The following is a 20,855-nucleotide window of genomic DNA, read 5'->3' as shown; positions in this document are numbered from 1 at the left end:
CTGAAAGGAGTTTCACTTGAGGTTCACAGTCTTGCAGGTTAAGTGTGCAAAACTTCCCTTTCAAAAATCAAGGATGAACTATGGCAGGAGACAGACAAATTGCTTTGGGTTTGGTCAGCAGTAGGCACACGTGTGCAGTGTGGAAGAGCAAACACCTGAGTGGTTTGTACATAGCCTTTCTGCCTTCCAGCATCCTGATGGTGATGGGATAAGGCTCCAGTGCAGGGGCTCTCAGGCTTAATCTGCACATTTAGCTCTTTGACAGCTCTTCTGAGTAATGGGATATGGGTTTGAACCATTGAGAGTGAAGATGAATAAGCTTAAGTTGTTGACCTTTGGTAAAAGGAGAAGCCTTCCTTCCTGAAACAGCAGCAGTGCTTACACTGAATCCAGTCTGGCATCTGAGAATGTGTTAGCTTCTCTGAACTTGTCAAGACTGAGTTTACTCTGGATATGTCAGTTAAGATTTGTAGCTGTCTGATACTACCGACAAAAATCAGATGCCTCCAGTAGCACCTAAGCATCATTTAATGGGCGCTTGGGAATGGAGAGCTCCTGCCCTGCCTTCTTGAGCACTATAGTGAAGAACATCTGCAAGACGGTTCCTCTGGCTTGGTTGCTGTCTCTTCAGTTGGTGGAGCCTTGGAAGGGTCTGGTTGTTTCCTCAGGCTGGTACATGCCTCTTTGGGTGTGGCAGGAAGATCCAAAGCGAGAAAAAGAGGCCACTTTCCTGCTTGCTTATTCATAGCTTTCCTCTTGAAAGAGCTTAAGGCACAGGTACAGTGCTAGGTGGGGTACTGGTGCTCTCATAAGGCTCCAGGTTAGCACATGAAACTGTTTTTTTTTGTTTCTGAAAGCAGCTGTAATGCTGACTGTTGGCAAAGAAACCTGATGTTGGTTGTTTTCCAGTGTTATGTGTACTTGTGTCAGCTGTAAGAGGCTGTAGGTCTTTCATATAAAGCATGAGTTTGAATTAATTTCCTCCATTTGAATATATGCAGGAACCTGATTTGAGAAACAGGGTGAGCAAATAAATGATTGGGTGACTAAAGAGCTGCTGGCTTGTCTGTGCCTTCGCCCTAGTGACCCAGAGTAGCGCAGGTTAATGAGTTTTACCTTTGGACTTTGCTTCTGCATAGCACTGCTGAAACACAGACTTTTTAAATGCTTGGGGTTTAAACAGCTTTGATGAGTCAGGATTGTTGTGATCTTAGTGTGGATGTTGTACTTTCATTTATCTCTTTCATTTATTGTTTTGGAGACTGAGAATGAGGCTTTCTATGGTTATGCACAGAGTGAACATAAGAAGGACTAGGAGTAGGTGCAGTTAAATAATAAGCCATGCAGATCCCTTCCTTTTTTAATGAGCTACAGGAATCCAAACTCTTTACTTAGTCTACTGCTGTGGATATTTTCTATTTTGTGTCCTCTTTCTTTTCAGGCTACTCCTAAAAGTTTTTCATCCAAATGTCCTAAGTAGCAGATCTTGGGAAACCTCTGCAGCAAATGGGGACTATGCATGAAATAAAGGGCTTTAAGAGTACTATTACATTTTACTGTTTCCAAAGAACCTCTGTATTTGAGAGAGAGAGCTTCTAAAGCACAGTTTACACCCTATACCACATACAGAATCACAGACCTAGTCCAGACTGTAGCTTTACTTGTCATCTGATAAACAAAAGGGCTTAACTTTCAAAATAATACCTACTGGTTTCAGCATTAAGTCTGAAATCTTGTGAATTTGATATGTTTATATCACGTATACATACATGTGTTTTCAGGTGACTGGTCACGTAATTTGGATTTCTGACATTTGGAATTGGGTCCTTTGATAGTATAGGTAAGTCACCTGTGTTAATAAATAGGGCCCTTCCCTAATGCTGCATTTTGTTTTTAGTGAGAGGACAGCTTATTGTACTTCTCTAATTTTGGTGTTCAAAAGAAGACAGAATAATATGGAGTATTATAGTGTTGATTTCCCATTTTTGTCTCTCTGAAAAGGGAATTGACTGACCACTGAAGGGAAAAGAAAGGATGAAAATCCTTATGAATCATAGAATCGTTAGGGTTGGAAAGGACCTTAAGATCATCTAGTTCCAACCCCCCTGCTGTGGGCAGGGACACCTTACGCTAAATCATATCACCCAAGGCCTCGTCCAACCTGGTCTTGAACACCGCCAGGGATGGAGCATTCACAACTTCCTTGGCCAACCCATTCCAGTGCCTCACCACCCTAAGAGGAAAGAATTTCCTTCTTATATCCAATCTAAACTTCCCCTGTTTAAGTTTTAACCCCTTACCCCTTGTCCTGTCACTACAGTCTCTAATGAAGGGTCCCTCTCCAGCATCCCTGTAGCCCCCCTTCAGATACTGGAAGGCTGCTATGAGGTCTCCACGCAGCCTTCTCTTCTCCAGGCTGAACAGCGCCAACTTTCTCAGCTAAATGGTTGAGTAATGTGAGATGCTAAACTTGATATATCATGTTGTCTTCTCTTCTGTGCCTGTTTTATGTTAAATGAAGCCTATTAAATAGAACCTAGGCTGTTCAGGAGGAGACAGGCTGAGAACAGGACTCAGGTGTGTAGGAGGAGGGACACAAAGAGCTGTGACACAGCTAGGTTACACAGCTTGTAACCACCAGTGAATAAAAACTATCTGAGCTGCAGGTATTGTCCAGAAGTTCCCACCTTCTGATGGAGGGAACCTACATGAACACCCAGCACAGGCTGCTTCCCTTTCCTGCAGGGGAGCTGTGGTTTCCTCTCCCCCAGGATTCACTTTCCTGTTGGAGGGAAAAGAGGAATTTGGTGGAGGGTATGTCCCTCGCTGCTACTATATCTGTATGCATATTGAGCTAATGGTTGCCAGTAATGGTCATCTGAAAGGGTTGCAGGGGGGAGGAAGGCTGATGAGCTTATGTCTAAGTGGTGTGGGAAGCAGCATAGGTACTGAGGATCTGCATTAACAGATGATGCTGGAAACAAAATTTCAGCAGCCCATGAGCTGTTCAGGTGATGGGTGTTGCAGTCTTCACAGCATGGTTTTGGATGCTACTTATTTGAAAGCTACTTCGTGGCTGTTTGAAACAAAAGACTTATGCTCCTCCTCTCACCTGTACTTAACTATCACGTCATTGTGTAGAAAAAGATGAAAGTTCACTGAATGTTTTTGAAATAACTGTTCTCTCTCCATGCAGGTCTTCTATAGGTGCAAGGTTGGACTCGTATAAAGATACCAGCCTTTTTGTTTTGATAAAGGTTGAAAATTGTATGATGCAGTTTTCAGAGTTCCTGTCTGCTAATTTGGTGTGCTTTGAACTTCATCATGTGGCCTGTTCTCTGCTAGGTGTTGAACTGAAACTGTCCGCATTAATTTTAATCCGTTTTCCCTTTATGCATGAAGTAATGTGGCTTTTGTTTAGAATTACTGTTCTGTTAGTTCTGCCTTCAATTTTGCACTAAAGTTCTTTAGAATAAAGGGAAGTGGCTTTTGCAAATAAAATCTGCTTTATTTGAAGTCCTGTTTGTGTGAAACTGTTTTCAGTTACTCAGCAGCAAAATTAAGAGGCTGATTGAGGTTATTTTTATCCTTACGGAAGTTAAAGGAAAAATTGCTCAGTGGTACTTCAGAGTTCTGGGGTTGTTCTTTTAGTAATGGTACAAAATTATGCAGTAAGTGAGGACTTAATGTGGTCTAGTTATTACTTTACATTAAGTCAAACGTGTATGTTTCTTCTCTAGTGGTTGGTGGGCAGTGTTACAAAAGTCTCACACTGGCTGTTGAAAGGCTTGTAGCATGGTTAGGTGTTGTGTGTTGTTTGCAGCATTTAGCTATATTGCTTTTTTTCTTCTTCAGTAGCCCCAGAGATGAGGAGAAATACGTGAACCTCACAAAGATGTCCCACAGACATTCAAGTTGTGTTGATCAAGGGTAAAGGTGTAGACTGTCAGGGGCTTGTTTTCTAGCCCACAGGTGAGGGCTGCGGATGGGTTGTAATGGAACCTCCCCACAGTTAGTGCACTTATAATCCCTCTTAAAGTTCTCTTCGTAGTCTGCTTAGCCTAGGTTTTGTGCAGGGAGAGTAAAATTTCTGCCTTATTTTCTAGCCAAAAAGCTGAGAAGGAGATGATGAGGAATAATTCCATTAGCAGGAGAAGTGTTTGCTACCAAAACCTGTTCCTTCTTCCTTTCCTGTGTGAGAATGCCTTTTGGAAAGGATGTGGTTGCTCATTTCTGTGAGCTCTGCCTGCTTACTTTTGAATAGAAAGAATTAGTTACATTGTTGTATATAACACTTCATGAACTAATTCAGGTGAATGAAATGAAGGTCTATTTTCATTCTGATTCATTGTTTATATGAATGTTTAGGGAATTAGTGGGATATATGTTCTTTGTATCTTCAGCTAATTCACAAGGGCTTTACTGACATTTCCATTTGTTAAAAGAAGCTGTGAGGAGAAGTGGATGGGCACAGAGGAAAAGGGAGAATATCAGCAGGAACAGGGTGGTGAGACATTGAACAGGCTGCCCAAAGAAGTGGTAAATGCTCCATCCCTGGCAATGTTCAAGGCCAGGTTGGACAGAGCCTTGGGTGACATGGTCTAGTTTGAGGTGTACCTGCCCATGGCAAGGGGTTGGAACCAGATGATCTTAAGGTCCATTGTAACCATAACCAGTCTATTATTGCTGTCATGTGACACTCTACCTATCTCTATTTAATCAAAATATCATTTAATGTTCAACTGACTTTTTATTCTATCTGTCCCTTATCAGAAATATCAACTGCTGGAAGTTATTTTAAGTATAGAAATGGTTTAAAAAAATTACTCTGGCTGTAAAAACCACTTAATTCTGGGTTGACATTGTGAGGGGATGTTGTGTATGCTTAGAGATTCTGAAAAATACAGCGAGCAAGGTGAAATTAGCTGAACTAAATATCGAGGAACAAGAACGTATTATTTTAATATTGTCTCCCTGTGTTCTGTAATCTGTGGGGAAGTTGGAGTCATCGTTAACTTTTGTTTGTAAAAATCTTCATAAAGGCTTGAACAAGAAATGTCTGTTAAGAGAAGTCGTATGTATAGATGAATACTTGTTTAACAGAAATAGTATGTGGAGACCATGGGTTTTTTGGAGCAGCTCAGGACTTGTATCTGGGTCTGGTTTTAAGTCTTGCTCTGGATATTAGAAGTTCTGTTAAAGGAATATTGAGTTATCTGGCAAGAAAAACAAAACAAAACAAAAAATCTGTTCTTCTTTATGAATTGTTAATCTCAATTTGGGTATTACTTCCATTGCTGTTTTAAGGAGGTATCCATATTAACCCTCTCTTTGTAGTCATTAGTACCTCAAAAGTTTCCAAGTCATAACACAACCTCATTTAGGTTTATCTAGGTGAAAAAATGACCCAGGTATAAGTAAAAACCGGTATCTAGGTTCTACTTTTCCAGGTAAATCCTCTGTGGTTCAAGATTTACCCACTACCACAGTGATTTATTTTTTTTCCCCAGTCTCCTTTTATCCAACTGGAATGTACCTTGCAGAAGCTTGGTGCTTTGCTCCTTGTGTTTTCTTGTTTGCCCCTCTGAGAATGGTCATCCAGGCTGAATTAAACCACCTCTCGGTATCCTTGCTTGTGCATTGTAGGCGTCAGCACTCAGCCATCACTGTTATTGTTCGCTGACTTCCTCCAGTTTTTGAGCTCTCCTTTAGTCCAGGGGCACTAAACTGGATGCACATAATAGTCTCATGGGTATCAGGTGGAGCTTTTAATCATTTTTGTCCTTTTGATTTGCTTATATGACTCAGTCTACATTTAATTTTAATCTTTATTGCTGCAAATTTTAATCTTTATTGCTGCAAATTTTAATCTTCATTGCTGCAAGGTCTTACTGCTGACTCAGTCAGCTTAGGATGACATTTTATGCATTCATTCAGGGTTTTTTCTTTTTTTTGCTGTGCGGTAATAGTACTTCAGATCAATGAAGAAATCTGCCTTCAGACTCTGGGACTAGAGTGTTGGGTTAGTCTGATAACACTGGGATAACTGGAATTTTTGCCAGCCAGAAGAGAACCATTATGCGTAGGTGGCTGGCTCTAATAGGTTGAACTTGGATCTAAACGTTGCTTCTGTATGAGTCCTAACTTGCTGAAACTGTTTCTGAGAGCTCTGCAGCATTCACGTGGTAGGTGAGCACTGTGCGTCATCCACCTGCAAACTAGTTCTTGGTTTGCTACAACCTAGCCCAACTGTTAAACAGGCAGGATTACTGTCCAGTTTATCTCTTCCTGCCTTTGATGCTTCAGTGCAGGCAGCTCTGCTTTGTTCCCCTCTGAAATGAGAGCTATGCTGTAAGAGAAAAAGGTAAATGCACATTGTAGACAAGTAGTTTATCACAACCAGCTTTTTTCCTTAGAAATCTAAAGAGATTTCCAAGTTACCCTACTGCAGCTCTCAGATATCCTGTACTGCGCTTGTATTGCTCTTTCCCTTGACTGTGTAAATGTTTTTTAGACCTGCAGGTATCTGTTAGACCGTGAAGTGTCCGGGTTGTTCTGGGTTCTTACTGGAAGATCAGTGGTTGGAAAACCTTGTTTATAAAATGTGATAGGGGTTTTAAAACATGATTTCTCATTGGTTACCTTTCATAGGTAGGTCAACTTCCAGGCTGTCCTTCTCTACTTGTGTTTATCCGTAAACCAAGTGTTGTTCTTCCTTTAGCCTGACCTCTGGCAATCTCTCAAGAGATAAAAATCTGCAAACGTGTTTTTTTTATGTGATTTTGGGATCTGATCCGAAACATGACTTGACTTGTTGATGAAGGTTATTCACCATAGCCAAAATACTTGCAAGCTTTTGATGATGTTTTGTTCTGTCGTGCGGTTTTGATGTTTTATTTTGGTTTGGTTTTTTGTTTGGTATGCTTGGTTTCTTTTTTGGGAAGTGTAGTTGCCGGAGAGGTGATGTGTGGTTGCAAGAGGGGAATCGAGAACTGACAATCACTGCATCTAGGGAGTTATTTATAGAAACAAGTGTTATCTGGTCATGGGTACCAACTGTTGGCTTTTACCTGTGGAGAATGTAGATTGGGGATGTTCAGGAGATCTTGGGGGGGGGGTCTTCTGACAAGAATTTCTCAAGTCCATCAGTTCCTTAATCATGATTTATGTGTCAGAGTCTTGTTCTTCCACTAATTAGGTACTCTGTTCTGTGATAGAATATGTTGCTGATTTTTCAGGGCTTATTTTCTGTGCCTCTTGAAATCATTTAAGTGAACAGAGTACGAATTTGGAACATCTCGAGGTGAGAATCTTCTGTTTATTTGAGGGTAAGTTTTGAAGGTTACAGTTAGTAAAGGTCATTGAAGGAGGGGTAGAAAACAGTACCTGTTGCCTTAATTCTGTAATAATGTGCAAATGTTTCCAAGACTGTTAGTTGAATCCACACCATGCCAGGTAAGGAAGCTGGGCATTTTTGCCCACAATTCAGCAAATATTTAGTAGAATTTATCTTAATATGTTCTTTGCTCAACAGGTGCTGTGCATTAGTTAAAATATCTTGTTACAGTGTAGTTTTCTGGATGCCAAAGAAGTGGTTAACTACTCCATCCCTGGCAGTGTTCAAGGCCGGGTTGGACAGAGCCTTGGGTGACATGGCGTAGTGTGAGGTGTCCCTGCCCATGGCAGAGGGGTTGGAACTAGATCTTGAGGTCCTTTCCAGAGCAAACCATTCTGTGATTTTGTGCCTTGTGGAATAATGCCTGTGGAGACATCTCTTAACACTGTGCTGATGACTGGGTTTACCTAGTCCTTATGATTAATAACTGCTTACTGTCAAACTCTTTAGATAAAGACTGTTATCCACTCCACTATGATTGCCTTTGTGTAGGCTGAGGGCCTCAAGATCTTAATGCTCTCTCCTCATGTTGTTTGGAGTTAGGAGGAAATTTCAGGGTCTTCCTCCAGAAGCAGCTGAAACGAGCTTTGACTTGACTCTGTTTCTTTCCTGCTTCTTAAGAGTACATGTGAGACTGATACTCACTAGAGATAATTTTGTTCTACAAAATCTGAACCTTTTGAACTTTCTTCACTGCCCTTTTTTTCATCCACTTTACTCATGAGATTGGTAAGTCTTTCCAGGTGCCAACTTGCATGACACTTCCACTTTTGTGTTCTGAAAATAACCTTCTGAATGGAGCGACTAATGAAATTTGGGTGTGAGCATGCATCTTGAGAGCAGGAAATGTAACCATATGGGATGTGTTCTTAACTCTTGTTACAAAAAATTACTTACAAATTAGGTCTAGGTAAATACAGGTGAAAAATTGCATCAATCTCTACATGAGTTTGATCAATTTCTAGTTAATTCCTATGTGTGTTTTTTTACAGCAACTGTCCTTTTAAGAGTAAGGAACACAATTACTTGCAAATATAATCTCCAAGCTAGATCAGTGTTGAAGTGGTCTACCACAGAGCAGCATCTGCCATCTCACTTTTCTTTTGCTTGCAACTGTCATTCCATGCTGCATGCCAGTAGTTCGCGTACTATGGAACTTTGCCTAAGGAGCCATGTCAAAATACTAACAGCAAAAGGCTTAAAAATAATCAATTTCTGATTTTTTTTTTTCTCTGAAGAACTCACATACTCTAGTTATGAAAACTCCTAAGTCCTAAGATCTGCTGACCTTTTATTTACCAACTGATATATATTGGGAGTTCCGGGGTAAAAAAATGCTGTGTATTGCCTGGAAGTCCAGTTGTAGTGTGTGTGTGTGTGTGTGTGCGCGTGTGCGCGTGCACACAGACAGGCATCAGTGGGTGTATGTGTGTCTGCCTTGTTCAGCTCCACCCTCTGACAGCTCCTGTGCTGGAGCACATCCTTCTTTCCTGTTGTTCAAGTGACATGTGCCAGAGGAACAGTTCCTTGACTCCAGTGGTACTGAACTTCAGCTGTATGTCAGGGGGCACAGTGTTGGTCCTGCCTGGCTAGAGAAAACTTTGAGACTCTTCAGGGAGGAGGTATAGAGCTGCCTGTCAGATCTGGAGTAAACTGGCAGGAGAAACGGTGGCGGCATTGTCTCTGCTCCTCTTGGTTCATAGGTTTGTATGCTGAACTGGGGGAGTGGTGGGGAGGGATGGCCTTTTGAGGATGACTTCATGTAAGTGGCTAATCTTGTGTGGGACAAACCACGGCTGGAATTCAGAAAAAGTGGAGCGGTGGCATAAACTTGTCACACAGCAATAGTTGCTGGTAGTTGTGTTACAGACTTCCTGTCTTTTTAGGAGGAGAACTGAACTGAACTAGGTAAAGTTTCTGCTTTGGTGGTGATGTGGGACCTTGTTGGAAAGCCACGAGCTTAAAAAAGCTGTAACGGGCTGTGTAGATAGGTTTTGCTTGATTACTTCTTGATGTGGTTCTAGTTTTTATTATTTTGAGTGATGCTTCAGCCTGACCCTGACAGCACACAAGGCTACATAAATACTGGCCATATTTGAATGTGAAGTGTGTATCATAGAATCACAGAATGGTTTAGGTTGGGAGGGACCTTAAAGCTCATCCAGTTCCAACCCCCTCCAATGGTCAGGGACACCTTCCACTAGACCAGGTTGATCCAAGAGCCGTCCAACCTGGCCTTGAACACTGCCAGGGATGAGGCAGCCACAGCTTCTCTGGGCAACTTGTGCCAGTGCCTCACAACCTCATAGTAAGTTTATTTTCCTGCTTATAGAACCAAAAGGAAGTGGTTCAGAAGTTTTATTAAAAACTCTTTTCCTGGCACTGCTGAGCTTGCCTATTGGTATTAACTTCTTCTCTTCCCCACAAAAAAATCAGTTGGGCAGATGAGTATACAGTAATGGTGCAGTATGTGTATGTTCAAGTGCATGATTGTTTGGTCTCTCTCCTGTATCACAGGATACTCTCTGTATATAGAAATTAACTGTGGAGTTAGAATTAAATTCTCTTCAGGCAGGTAATTCCTCTCCACAGCTCAATTAAAGTAACAAGGTTAAACAGCTCTTTGGTGCCAAATACTGTTTTGGGGGACTCTGCAAAAGCACTTTTCAGTTTGAAATTTGATCTCAATTTAACTTATGAGCCTGACTTTCATAAAACAAGCAGCTACAGAGAGTTACTGTGAAATAGTTAACACTTTCAATAGGAATGCAGATGTAACCCATGACACTTTAATGGCTCCACACTAATAATACTGCAGACATGATGTATCCTGTCAGATATTCTTGTTAATATCCCTGTTGCAAATCAGCATGATGTGCTGTAATGGTTGTGAAGAGGACAATGAGACTGAGATAATGATCAGCATGTGATCTTTTCTTTCCAGGCATGTCAATCCTTCTTACATTCAAGATCTTGCATTGATTTTTTTTTTTTTTTTTTTTTTTGTATCTTAAACCGCTTTGAGATCATTCACTCTAGGATTCCGAGCTCGTCTTTGGAGTGAAGACCTGTACATGTGATGGTTGGTTTGGGGTTGGGTTTTGTTTTTGTTTTTTTTTCCCCCAAACAGAGCATTTTTGCTCTTGCTAACCTGTGTTTCCCAGTAACATAAGGGTTTCTTAAATTACCCTTAGAGTGGAGTCTTTTTTGTGAATTATATTTGCTCAGAAGTGAGACTGCTTAGTGCTTTTTTTGCAAATCCTGATAACCTGTATAAGCCTGGATGGAAATGAATTCTCTTTTGTGCTGTGGCAGCAGGAAAATGAAAAGTTTTGCCATGAATTACTTGCTCTGATATGTACATATGGCAGAAATCATTACTTCCTTCTAAGGGAGTTGCATATTTTAAGGGTGTATTTTCAGTCCAGAAGTCTCAAGTGGTGGCTTTATCAGGGCCCTGTGTTGTTGTCCTGACTTACTGCAAAGCTTTGCAGAAACCAGACCAGAGAATATTCCGCAGTTTGTTTGGTTTTGGTTTGTTTTTCCCCTAAGTTTTCTAAAATCAAGTGCAAAGGGAGGAACATCTCTTCTGGTCCTTCCATGCCAGCCCAGCTCATATGTGGTTTACCTTTGGCTTGTTCCAGTCAGGGCAGATCAGGGGTTAACAGTTCTGTGTCCGCTCAGTCAAAGCAAGAATGGGTTGTTGTTTGAGGTTTTACATCTGATTGTACCAGTTTGTGGCTTCTGATAACGTTATGCCTTTTGGCAGTTTTGAGACTTTTTGGAGTACATAAAGAGTATGGACATCTGCAAAACACCAAGACTTTGGCACAGACAATGCAGGTAAAAAGAGGAAAAGGAGAGCAAGTTGCTCTGTACAGGATGGGAATTTTATGTTGACTGTTCTTGCTGCTTTGAGTTCAATATATATTTTAAACTTTAAGAAAGTCAACTGAAAATCCCTGACATAGTGCGAAGAGAGGAGGAGATGCCTGGTGCCTTAGAACATACAGTGGAAATCGCATACACAGAGAAGAACGAGCTGAGCAAGTGCTGTGCCATCTGCTAGAGAACCTGTAGAACAGATTACTTATTATGATGTTCCCTCTCATGTGAAAACAGATAGTTAGGACTGCAGAATTGAATTGAAAGTAAGTATCTGAGATTGACCTTTCAGGTTTAGTTCCTCTCATGCAGGCATTTGTAACAGAGAACTATTACCCCTTATCATTCCAGTTCATCTTTATTTTGCTGTGCAGATAAAGACCTACTGCTGCTCTTAAAATCACTCAGAGGAGATAGAGGAGGTTATTGCTTTATATACCTTTGCAAACAACCTCTAATGTGGATAGATACTGAGAGAAAATTGACTGTTAGTCCTTTAATTTTCCTGTTATTGCAGAGCTAATGAACTGTGGTGAAAGCCTTTTACTTGCAAAAGAGAATTTGAATATGTGCAGAACTGTCACACAGGTGCCTGCTTATGGATCTCTTTCAGGTGTCCCTGATGCTAGAAATTCTTGTTCTCTCTGAGGGCAGTATGTAGTCTGGAACTTAGCTTGCTTCTGAAATAATAACAGCCTGAAAAAAAAACCTTTTGCAAGAACAGTCAGCCTGTCTTGCATTGTGTACCCTATTTGCCTGCAGTGCTTTTGATGATGTTATTCCTGTCATGTTCTCCTTTTTATTCTTGGATGTGTTTTAGAACTTGCTTGATATTTCTCCATTTTAAATTAGTTTAACATGTATATATAGAATAATCTCAAGTTTGCCTCTCTTTACATTTTATTTTCCTGGTAGCTATCTCAAATGGACCTATAAATCCATCACCTCAGGCTGTTTCACATACATGTTATGAACTTGGTCAGGAGTAAGAAGATAATTCCATGCAGAAGCCCATATGGGTAGTAAACCCTCAAACAGAATGGGTTCTTTATGTTGCCAGGGTGAAGGAATTGCTGGTGAAATCAAATTCAGTTGAAATACCTTTTTTGGAAGTTGGTTTTATGATGATCTCTTTTTCCCAGCACTAGCAGTTGTAGTGGTGGCAGTGTAGTCAAGCTTGTTGATTAATCTCCTAGTTAGTTTATACCTCTCCAAGTAGCATTGAAGCTGTAATGATGAGCTATGGGAGAGCTTCATAATACTGAAATGGAGTAGGCCAGTTATAGAGACAAAGCAAATCTTTGTTTGATCCAGTAGTTTACCTGTAGAATTATAATTTCATGCTTTGAAACAAGTGGAAAGAGGGAAAATGTGGCAGTATGTTTCAACGTTTTCCATATTCTTCTTTCCCTATACCTTTATGTTTTGTGTGAGGTGGGGTAGGGGAAACCTGAAAGGCCTTTGTAGAAGTATAGTTACTGCTTAGCTTTGACATCAGTTGTAATTCACTTGTGTGATTTCTGTACCTAAACACTTTGTCCTTATCTTTTTATATGATAATCTGTTCCTGTTTTGGGTTTCAAGGTAACTGTACCCTTGTGATACAGAAGCATGTGATCATTTGTGTAAATATGTGCATATTTAAGGATGGCAGTACAGCCTATGAACCTTATAATATATTCCAGATCACTCTAACATTTATGCCTAGGTTGGTTTTCTTGTATTAAACATTTCTCCAAACAATATTATTCCTCTTGGTGTATTTATGGTATTATTCATGTTAGCTGATCCAGAGTGGCCAAGAAAAACACCTTTTTAGTGTCCAGGTCATTCCTGTTGCAGATCTGTATTCAGCCCTTTTACAACACAAAGCTTGATATAGTTTTATTACCCAAACTTCCACGCTTTATGTATAAGAAGCAATTTGTACTTGGTGAGTCAGAGCACTGGGCATTAAGGTAGTAACTGCAAGGAAAAGCAGTAATACCAGACTGAAAGCATCTGTGGTATGAAGGTGCTATAGCTGCCTCCTGATTGAAGTAGCAAAAAATGCTTTTGTCTCAGTGGCATTGTTTGTTTGCTTCTGTTTTCTTTTAAATGAGGGAGCAAAAGCCTGTAGTCAGGTTGCCAGATAAACCTGCCTCAAGATGTGTAAATAAGTAAGCTAACCTGGACATCCTTGGTTATTTGCTGACCTAGAGAGTACAACAAAAGAAAACCTGTTACTTTAATAATCCGGACATGCTGTGGGTTGTGCTCTTGGAGAAGCTGAGTGCTACCAAAAGTATGAAGATTGGTCTGTACCTTATGTCCAGTTTTGGGAGAACATAGTTGTGGTACAGAGATGCAAGTCTGGCATATTACTTTATGATTAAAAACTAGCAAAGTAACTTTCAGTGGCTTTATGTTTAGTTTCATGACTATTACCTCAGTGTTTAAGCTGGTTAGTTGGAGACATTTCAGAGAGGGTTCAAAATAAATGCTTTGATAGCTGCTTTTAAGGTTATTCAAGAAAAAATAATCTTATGAAAACAAATTAAATACAGTAAAAGGCTACTACAGTTGCAACTTTTCTGTTATTTTTGGTAATAGTGTGCTGTAACAGGCAGGTGGGGAACGTTTATGCAGCAAGAGATTTGGTGGTTCAGTTTTACTTTGAAAGACTGAGGCTGGATGGTGCAGAGAGGGTAAAAAAGGCCACTTTTGCAAAGTTACAAATGAACTTTCTTATCTACTAAAAATTCTTATTTAACCAACTCCATTGCCTGGTATTGTGATGATACTGCATTACCTCTTGAGGCTGGGAAACAGTGCCTGCCAGCACAACCATAAGAGGAACTGGAATATTGTGACTGGGATACATAAGGTTAGCAAATTGCTTATCCATCTGTTTATTAGAATTAATCAACCCTTTTTCTTAATCACGCTCTTTTATTTTGTAGGAATTTGTTCACCAGAAAGCCAAGTGCAAGATTTGAAAAGCAAAATGATGTGGGATGGAAGTTGTTTGGAAAAGTACCTCTCAGAGAAAACTCACAGAAAGATCCAAAGAAAATGCAAAAGGTATTGATTTAATTCTGTGTTCGGATTAGTGGTGAGTATAGAAGCCAGTTAAGTTTATGATGTATATGCATATTGTTGAAGCCTGTTTGAATTGCACACAATTTCTTGGGCAGTATCAAAGAAGGTTCACTGAAATTTTACTTCCATTCTGACAGTACTGGAATCTGTTCTACAGGGTCATTGCATAGAGTACTCCATGAAAACATACTGCTCTGGTATAAAGTGTTTCATGTGAAGTTCAAGTGTATGAATGTGTATTTGGTTTTTGTAATCAAGCTTAATAGGTGTGTTGAAAATCTTTCACATTCCTTTTATCTCAGTCTAGCTTTCACTGGTTTGTGGCCTTTGTGTCATAGACCCATCTATAACTTGCTTTTAGAAGGGAAATTGTGTTCTGCTGGGCCTTGGTTTATTTTGCTTAAATAGCAATTCAAAATACATAAATTCAAGATAGAACAAATGTAGTAGAGTGCCAGAAGCTTGTGCTGAAATGATAGTTTTACCCATTCCTTGTTTTCTGGATTATTTGCTGTTCATGATGAAAATTGGGTTACTGACTTGAAATGTTGGGACAATACAGTTAAGGGTAACTGAACGGAACAAGATAAATTTTTTTTATATACCTGTACAGTATAGTTCAGCTCTGAGTGTGTATTGAAATTGTTTATCAAAGTGGTTCCTTGAAGAGAGAAAAATTTTAACAGCACCAGAAATGCCGAAGAACTCTGCTTTTTATCCCATCTTCATTGCTGCTTAACTAGTTTAGACATTTGTTTTTATGTGTGTATCTGTTGCTTGTATTTTCCAGTAGCTAGATCCATGATCTGTTAAATTTTAGCAGCTGCTTTTGAGGGCAGGGGAGGGGAGTTGAAGATGTTATACAAAAATCTTTTTAGGTCTTCCTTAGTGTGTAATGAGAATGAAAAAGCACAGTGAAACCCTATTTTCTTCTTCTTTGCATATAAATTCTCAAGCTGTAGCTTTATAATATTGTTGAAAAGAACATTTCAGAGGACTGGTTCTGCTACAGATGACCCCTGGCACATTGTGAATCAAATAATCTGCCTTCCCAGTGGGAAAAATCCTGTGAAATCCACCTATGTGGTCGGTGGTCTATGAGCTGCTTTTTCACTGAGCAGAAAACCTCATCTTTCAATTTGCCTTGCTTGATCCGGGGTTTTTGGATTGCTTGTGGGCATTTTGTGCGTTTGGGGCTTTTGTTGCATTTCATTTGGTTCTTTCTTCCTTGTCCAGAATGCTCTCGGAAGAGGAAGGTTTGCATTGAGAGGGACCATGTAGTAAAAACTTCAAAACCAGGTGCTGGGTGTGAAATGAGGATGTTTAACTTAGGTTAAAGTGCTCTGGAAATGTTGGTGTGTCATGTGACTGTTCTTATCTGCAGCCAGGCTGTTAATCAAAGTGAAGTTCAAACAGTTTTTGTAAGTTGTTGTTATGATCAACCATTCTGACTTTATCTACAGCTTTCTTGATACCACTAACAGTTCTGAAAGTCTTCACCAAAGATTTTTAGCAGTGATGCCTAGACGCATGGCCATTGCTGTTATCAAAATGTTCCCAGGCACAGCAGAGTGAGGTGATAAGCAGTACAGTGTGCAGCAAAAGCAAAAAGCAGCCACTAATGAGCACTGTGAGCTCCATGGCAAGCACAGTAGCCTGTCAATTAATAGCTAAACAGCAATAATAGCTATAAATTTGATCTGGCACATTCCAATCAAATCTGTCACTATCTTGAACCTTTCGAGCCCCACGCTGGGCACCAAAATGGACTGTCATGGTTTAATCCCAGCAAGCAAATCAACCCTGCACAGCCAGTTGCTCATTCCCACTGCATCTTGCTGGGGGATAGAATCAGAAGAGTGGGTTGCGATAAAGACAGTTTAACAGGTAAAGCAAACACAAGCAAAGCAAATTCATTCCCCGCTTCCTATGGTCAGGTAGGTGTTCGGCCACCTCCAGGCATGCAGGGCTCCATCATGGGTAACAGTTACTTGGGAAGACAAACGCTATCACTCCAAACATCCCACTTTGTTCTTCCCCCAGCTTTACATGCTGAGCATGACACCATGTGGTATGGGAAATCTCTTGGGTCAGTTAGGGTCAGCTGTCCCAGCTGTGGCCCTCCCATCCTCTTGTATACCCCTCGCCTGCTCACTGGTGGGGGTGGTGTGGGGAGCAGAAAAGGCCTTGGGTTTGTGTAAGCACTGCTCAGCAATAATGAAAACATCTCTTAATTACTGACACTGTTTTCAGCACAGATCCAAAACATAGCTGCATACCAGATACTGTGAAGAAGATTACCCCAGCCCAAACTAGGACATCACTGTTCTTAGAACATTACATCTTTGAATGGCTTTAGTAAATTTGATAGAAAAAAAGTAACTGTTAAAGAATTATGTGCTATGGTATCCAATCATTAGTGAGTTTCTGGCAAGATTGCAGTTCTGAAAGTTTTCCAGTGCCTCTTGGATAACTAATAACTAATTCTTCCTAATTTATTTTGATTCAGGCTTTCTGAAACATGAGCAATTCTGTAAATCGGTAATTGAGTCTCATCAGCACCCAAAAGCACATCCCGATTTAGGTTATCACAGGTTGCTTAGACAATGTCAAAATAGCATTTGTATTGCAGAGGTTTTTGCCCATTTAGAGGAATGCTTTTACCTCTTTGATTTGCACCTAAAGAACTTGCATATGTGTAAGTGGAGGAGGTGACAGTATATGGCTACTGTGATGATGCCTGTTGGCCAACAACAGTTCCTCCTTCTTTGTCCCTGGCAGTGTTCATGGCCGTGTTGGGCAGAGTCTTGGGTGACATGGTTTAGTGTGAGGTGTCCCTGCCCATGGCAGGGGAGCTGGAACTGGATGATCTTAACGTCCTTTCCAACACAAATCATTCTGTGATTCTGGGAAAAGGAGTACTAGGTCAGAAGAATAAATGCCATGGTTCTATTACTTACTGTATTTTATTGCCAAGGCCAGAAGAATAGGTGTTTGCAAGATCCTTAGCTCATGTATTGATGGATGTGGAGGTGTGCAGTGAAATGTGGAAGTTGGAGAGATGGGAAAGGTTCTAGGAAACAATTTTGGTAATGATTTGCACTTTTTCCTGTGGGGCATGAAGCAAGTGTTTATAGGTGGCTGTTAATTGTGCTTTATGCATGCTTTATGTGAAATTGGGCTTGGTTTTTTGTTTTAATTTTGTTTACTTTACTTCCCAGAAGTGTTGGAGCCTTCCTTAAAGCTGAGTGCAATGGGAATTACACTTGCATTATATGAACAGAGTGCCTCAGAAGCCAATTGTTTGGGGATGCAAAGTTAGTGACTGTTTTGGAGCTTTAGACTCCATATTTTGATCACCAGTGTTCCATGATTTGAAACTGTCTTACACAAAGAGATGTGGAAAACTCTGACATGAGCTTGTTGGTATGGGAGCTGGGTCTTGAGGATTGTGTGGAGAGTTGTAAGGTCCTGAACAATGATGGTGAAATCATGGTTTTAGTTGAGCACTGTCAACTCTATGTATTGAGTGAAGTATGCAGATCACACAGTGGAAAATGCCACTGAGACACAAGGGACTAATTAAAAATTTCAGTATTCTTTTACCATAATGTTGTATGTAACTTTATATACCCTTACAGAAAACCGAACTGGAGGGAGAACAGTGAAGTTCTTCAGACATCATGGGAAATTATCAGGGTTCTGAACCCTGCTGTCTGTTGTTCTTTTAAGCTAACACAGTGATATGTAGCAGCAGTTGCTTGTCACTCCGTACCATGATTTTCTGATTGTATTACACAACTGGGCTTGTGCAGACTTGATAAGAAATAGACGTTGCTTATATGCTGTTGGCCAGTTATCATGGGTATTGCTTCCTTCCTGTAGTACACTTCAAGCCCTCTGTCTTCTGCATGTGCAGGATTATCTGACTTTGTTCATAGGATTCAGTGCTCCAACAGACTTATTTCTAATGTTTTGTGCTGCTGATGTGAGGTACAAAAGAATTGTGTGTTGGCATGCCTTTGTGACTAAGTTTTCATCACTGTCTCTTGGGTATTCATCTGGATTTGTACTGAAAAAGTACTCGGTGCCCTGTTAAAGGATTTAATGTCTACTTGCTGGTGGCAGAAACTGCCAGCCTTTAAGAGTCTGTTACTTGAGATGCCTGAACTTCCAGAAATGGTGGAGATGTAGATGGCGCCATCCTGCTGAGCTTGACCCTCTCCCTCCTGTTCCAGTTCCTGCTTCTGTTGGTGCAGGTACTTGAAATGGGGACTGTGTATTGAGCAAGAGCTTTTCCATTCTCTGGCTGCTCAGGTTTGACTTACTGATTCTTTTCAAAGAAAAAAAACCCAAACTTACTCATACCAAAGAATCCAGGTCTTCCTGCAGATTGTCTGCTCACAGCAAGGTTGTTGTCTATTTGTGAAATACTCATTAGGCTATAGAGGATGTGCCTAACTACAGAGGCTCTTGAGCAATGTTTCTATTAGCAAAATCTTGATCTAAGTTAATTCTGAAAGGCAATTTAGGGGAAATATGATATATTTTTCATTGTGATTTTTTTTTTTACTTATGATTTCCTATCTTGGAAAAAAAAGAAAAAATTCAGGTTGCCTTTAATTTGTTTAGACTGTCAAAAGTTATTTGGATTATCTAAGATGCCACAAAGTATCCTGACCATCATAGAGCTACGGTTTGTATCAGTCATCAAGTTTCACATACCTGGGGAAATCTATTTGACCATACTTGCTGGGTATGAAGCACTGTGCACAGGAATTAAGGTGACAGCCACCAAGCAGTCCTTTTCCAGGTTGGATTCTTTTTCTTGTGGATAGGTATCAAAGAAATCCTTTGTCATTAATTAGAGCCCTGTGAGTATCCCATTAATTTGGCTGCAAACACCTGTAAGGAGTTCATTGGTGTGCTCGTGGTTCCATGTTCTGATACCTTTATTATATGGATGAAAGGTGTTTTGGTTGTTTTCCAGCGCGAGATGAACAAATTTGACTGCAAACTTAAATAGCCTTCTGAAAATAAGGATGATGTGCTTGTGTGTGTGCACACATGTTTTAAACATATAAAGGAATCAGTCTTTAAAATACGCTCTTATTGTACATTGTTCTGATACTTTCCCCATAATATTCTCATCTGGGATTGAAAGAAATCTGCAAGGAAGAATGCAACTTTAAGATTTGTGCTTATGTGAAGTACCAAAGAGGGGAAAAATAGTAATTGAGCTGTGAGATGGTTAAAAGTTGATCTTGGAAATGCTAGTTCTTACTTCCTTCCTGCCTTCTACTTGTAAAATTCCAGACCCTCAAACTTCAGGTGCCATTCCCAACCTGAACATTGTTACACCATGGCTGAAGATGGCTGTACTGTGTAAGGCACACGCACTGTGGAAGAAGTAGCATTGTAACATTTTTTTTTTCCCCTCTGATGAAAAGAATGGTCAGACAGGTTTCTGAGCATGTAAGCCTTTTCTCAAATCCTATAAATACTCTTCTGACAGCCCTCACTTGTTCAACTACTGTATATACAACATAGCATCATACTCCAGTTTAACAATGTGGCAATTAAAATCACTCCAGCTAAGTTGCTGTTTGTTATACTTTTAATGCTGACAACATATGTGAATATTGATTCTTCATCAAAAGACTAACATTAACATATGCTAAGGTTGGATTGCTTTGCATGATCACCAAGAACTTTTGTACTGTTTTTATCCAGTGAAATGTTTTAAAGCTTGAAAGCTGTCAGGACACGTAATCTGGTCTGAGAAGCTGGATGTGCATTTACAATGGAGGTTTGCATGATTCAATTTTTGTATCAATTATCTTCAGGAATCCTGCTTGGGAAGAACTGGTTGTGCCAGTTGCGTCTGTAATTGATGCATAAAAATGCACTGAAAGTCAGATGACAGTGCTTCACTATGAGTAACCACCTAAGTTAAAGTCTCTTCCCTTCCAATAGGCTGTAGAGCTGAGCTGGGCTTTGTGGCCACTGTTTCTGTCAGGAATCCTTTCAAGAAAAGGTGATGTTGTTCTCAGCGTATCATTTGGTTGTCTCCTCTCATGTGATTTGTCTTCGCAGAACTTGCTTGGAACTGGCCAGTCAAGATCTTGTGTATGAAGAGACTAATGTGTACAGAAGGAAGTCAGATTTTAGCTGTATCCTAGAGACATGTTACAGCAGTCTTCCCCAGAGGAGCAGCTTAAATGAAAGTACTTTTTTCTATAGGGTACCTCCTCCTCTTTTTTGTAAGAGGAAAAATCCTTTTTTTTTTTTTTTTTTTAATCAGTGCATTATTTTCTCTCTTCCAAGTGTGCTATGACACTATGAAGACTATTCAATTTAACTTAATATGAATTCCAGTAGGAGCTGCATGGAATGCCTTCGTTTTCGTTGAGTTTCAATACCAGTAAGATCAAGTATAACATCTAAGGCCTTTCAATAACAATCTTTACTCACACATTCAGATATAAATATG

At 40.1% G+C, this 20,855-nt stretch overlaps 1 protein-coding gene across 3 annotated transcripts in view; it reads left to right on the top strand.

The window, feature by feature from the left end:
- The window catches only part of TBC1D14 (TBC1 domain family member 14), a 74,292-nt gene that overhangs the window by 8,676 nt on the left and 44,761 nt on the right, over positions 1–20,855 (top strand). For all 3 annotated transcript variants that reach the window (XM_062638805.1, XM_062638806.1, XM_062638807.1), the window contains exon 3: positions 14,224–14,344. In XM_062638805.1, coding sequence (XP_062494789.1) covers positions 14,224–14,344 — 121 coding nt within the window. The remainder of the gene's footprint in view (positions 1–14,223; positions 14,345–20,855) is intronic.

The sequence above is a fragment of the Pezoporus occidentalis genome, unplaced genomic scaffold (assembly GCF_034315485.1).
Source record: "Pezoporus occidentalis ecotype Australia unplaced genomic scaffold, CSIRO_AGI_Poc_V1 ctg58, whole genome shotgun sequence".
Lineage (NCBI taxonomy): Eukaryota > Metazoa > Chordata > Aves > Psittaciformes > Psittacidae > Pezoporus > Pezoporus occidentalis.
This window is presented reverse-complemented; position numbering and strand designations above follow the sequence as displayed.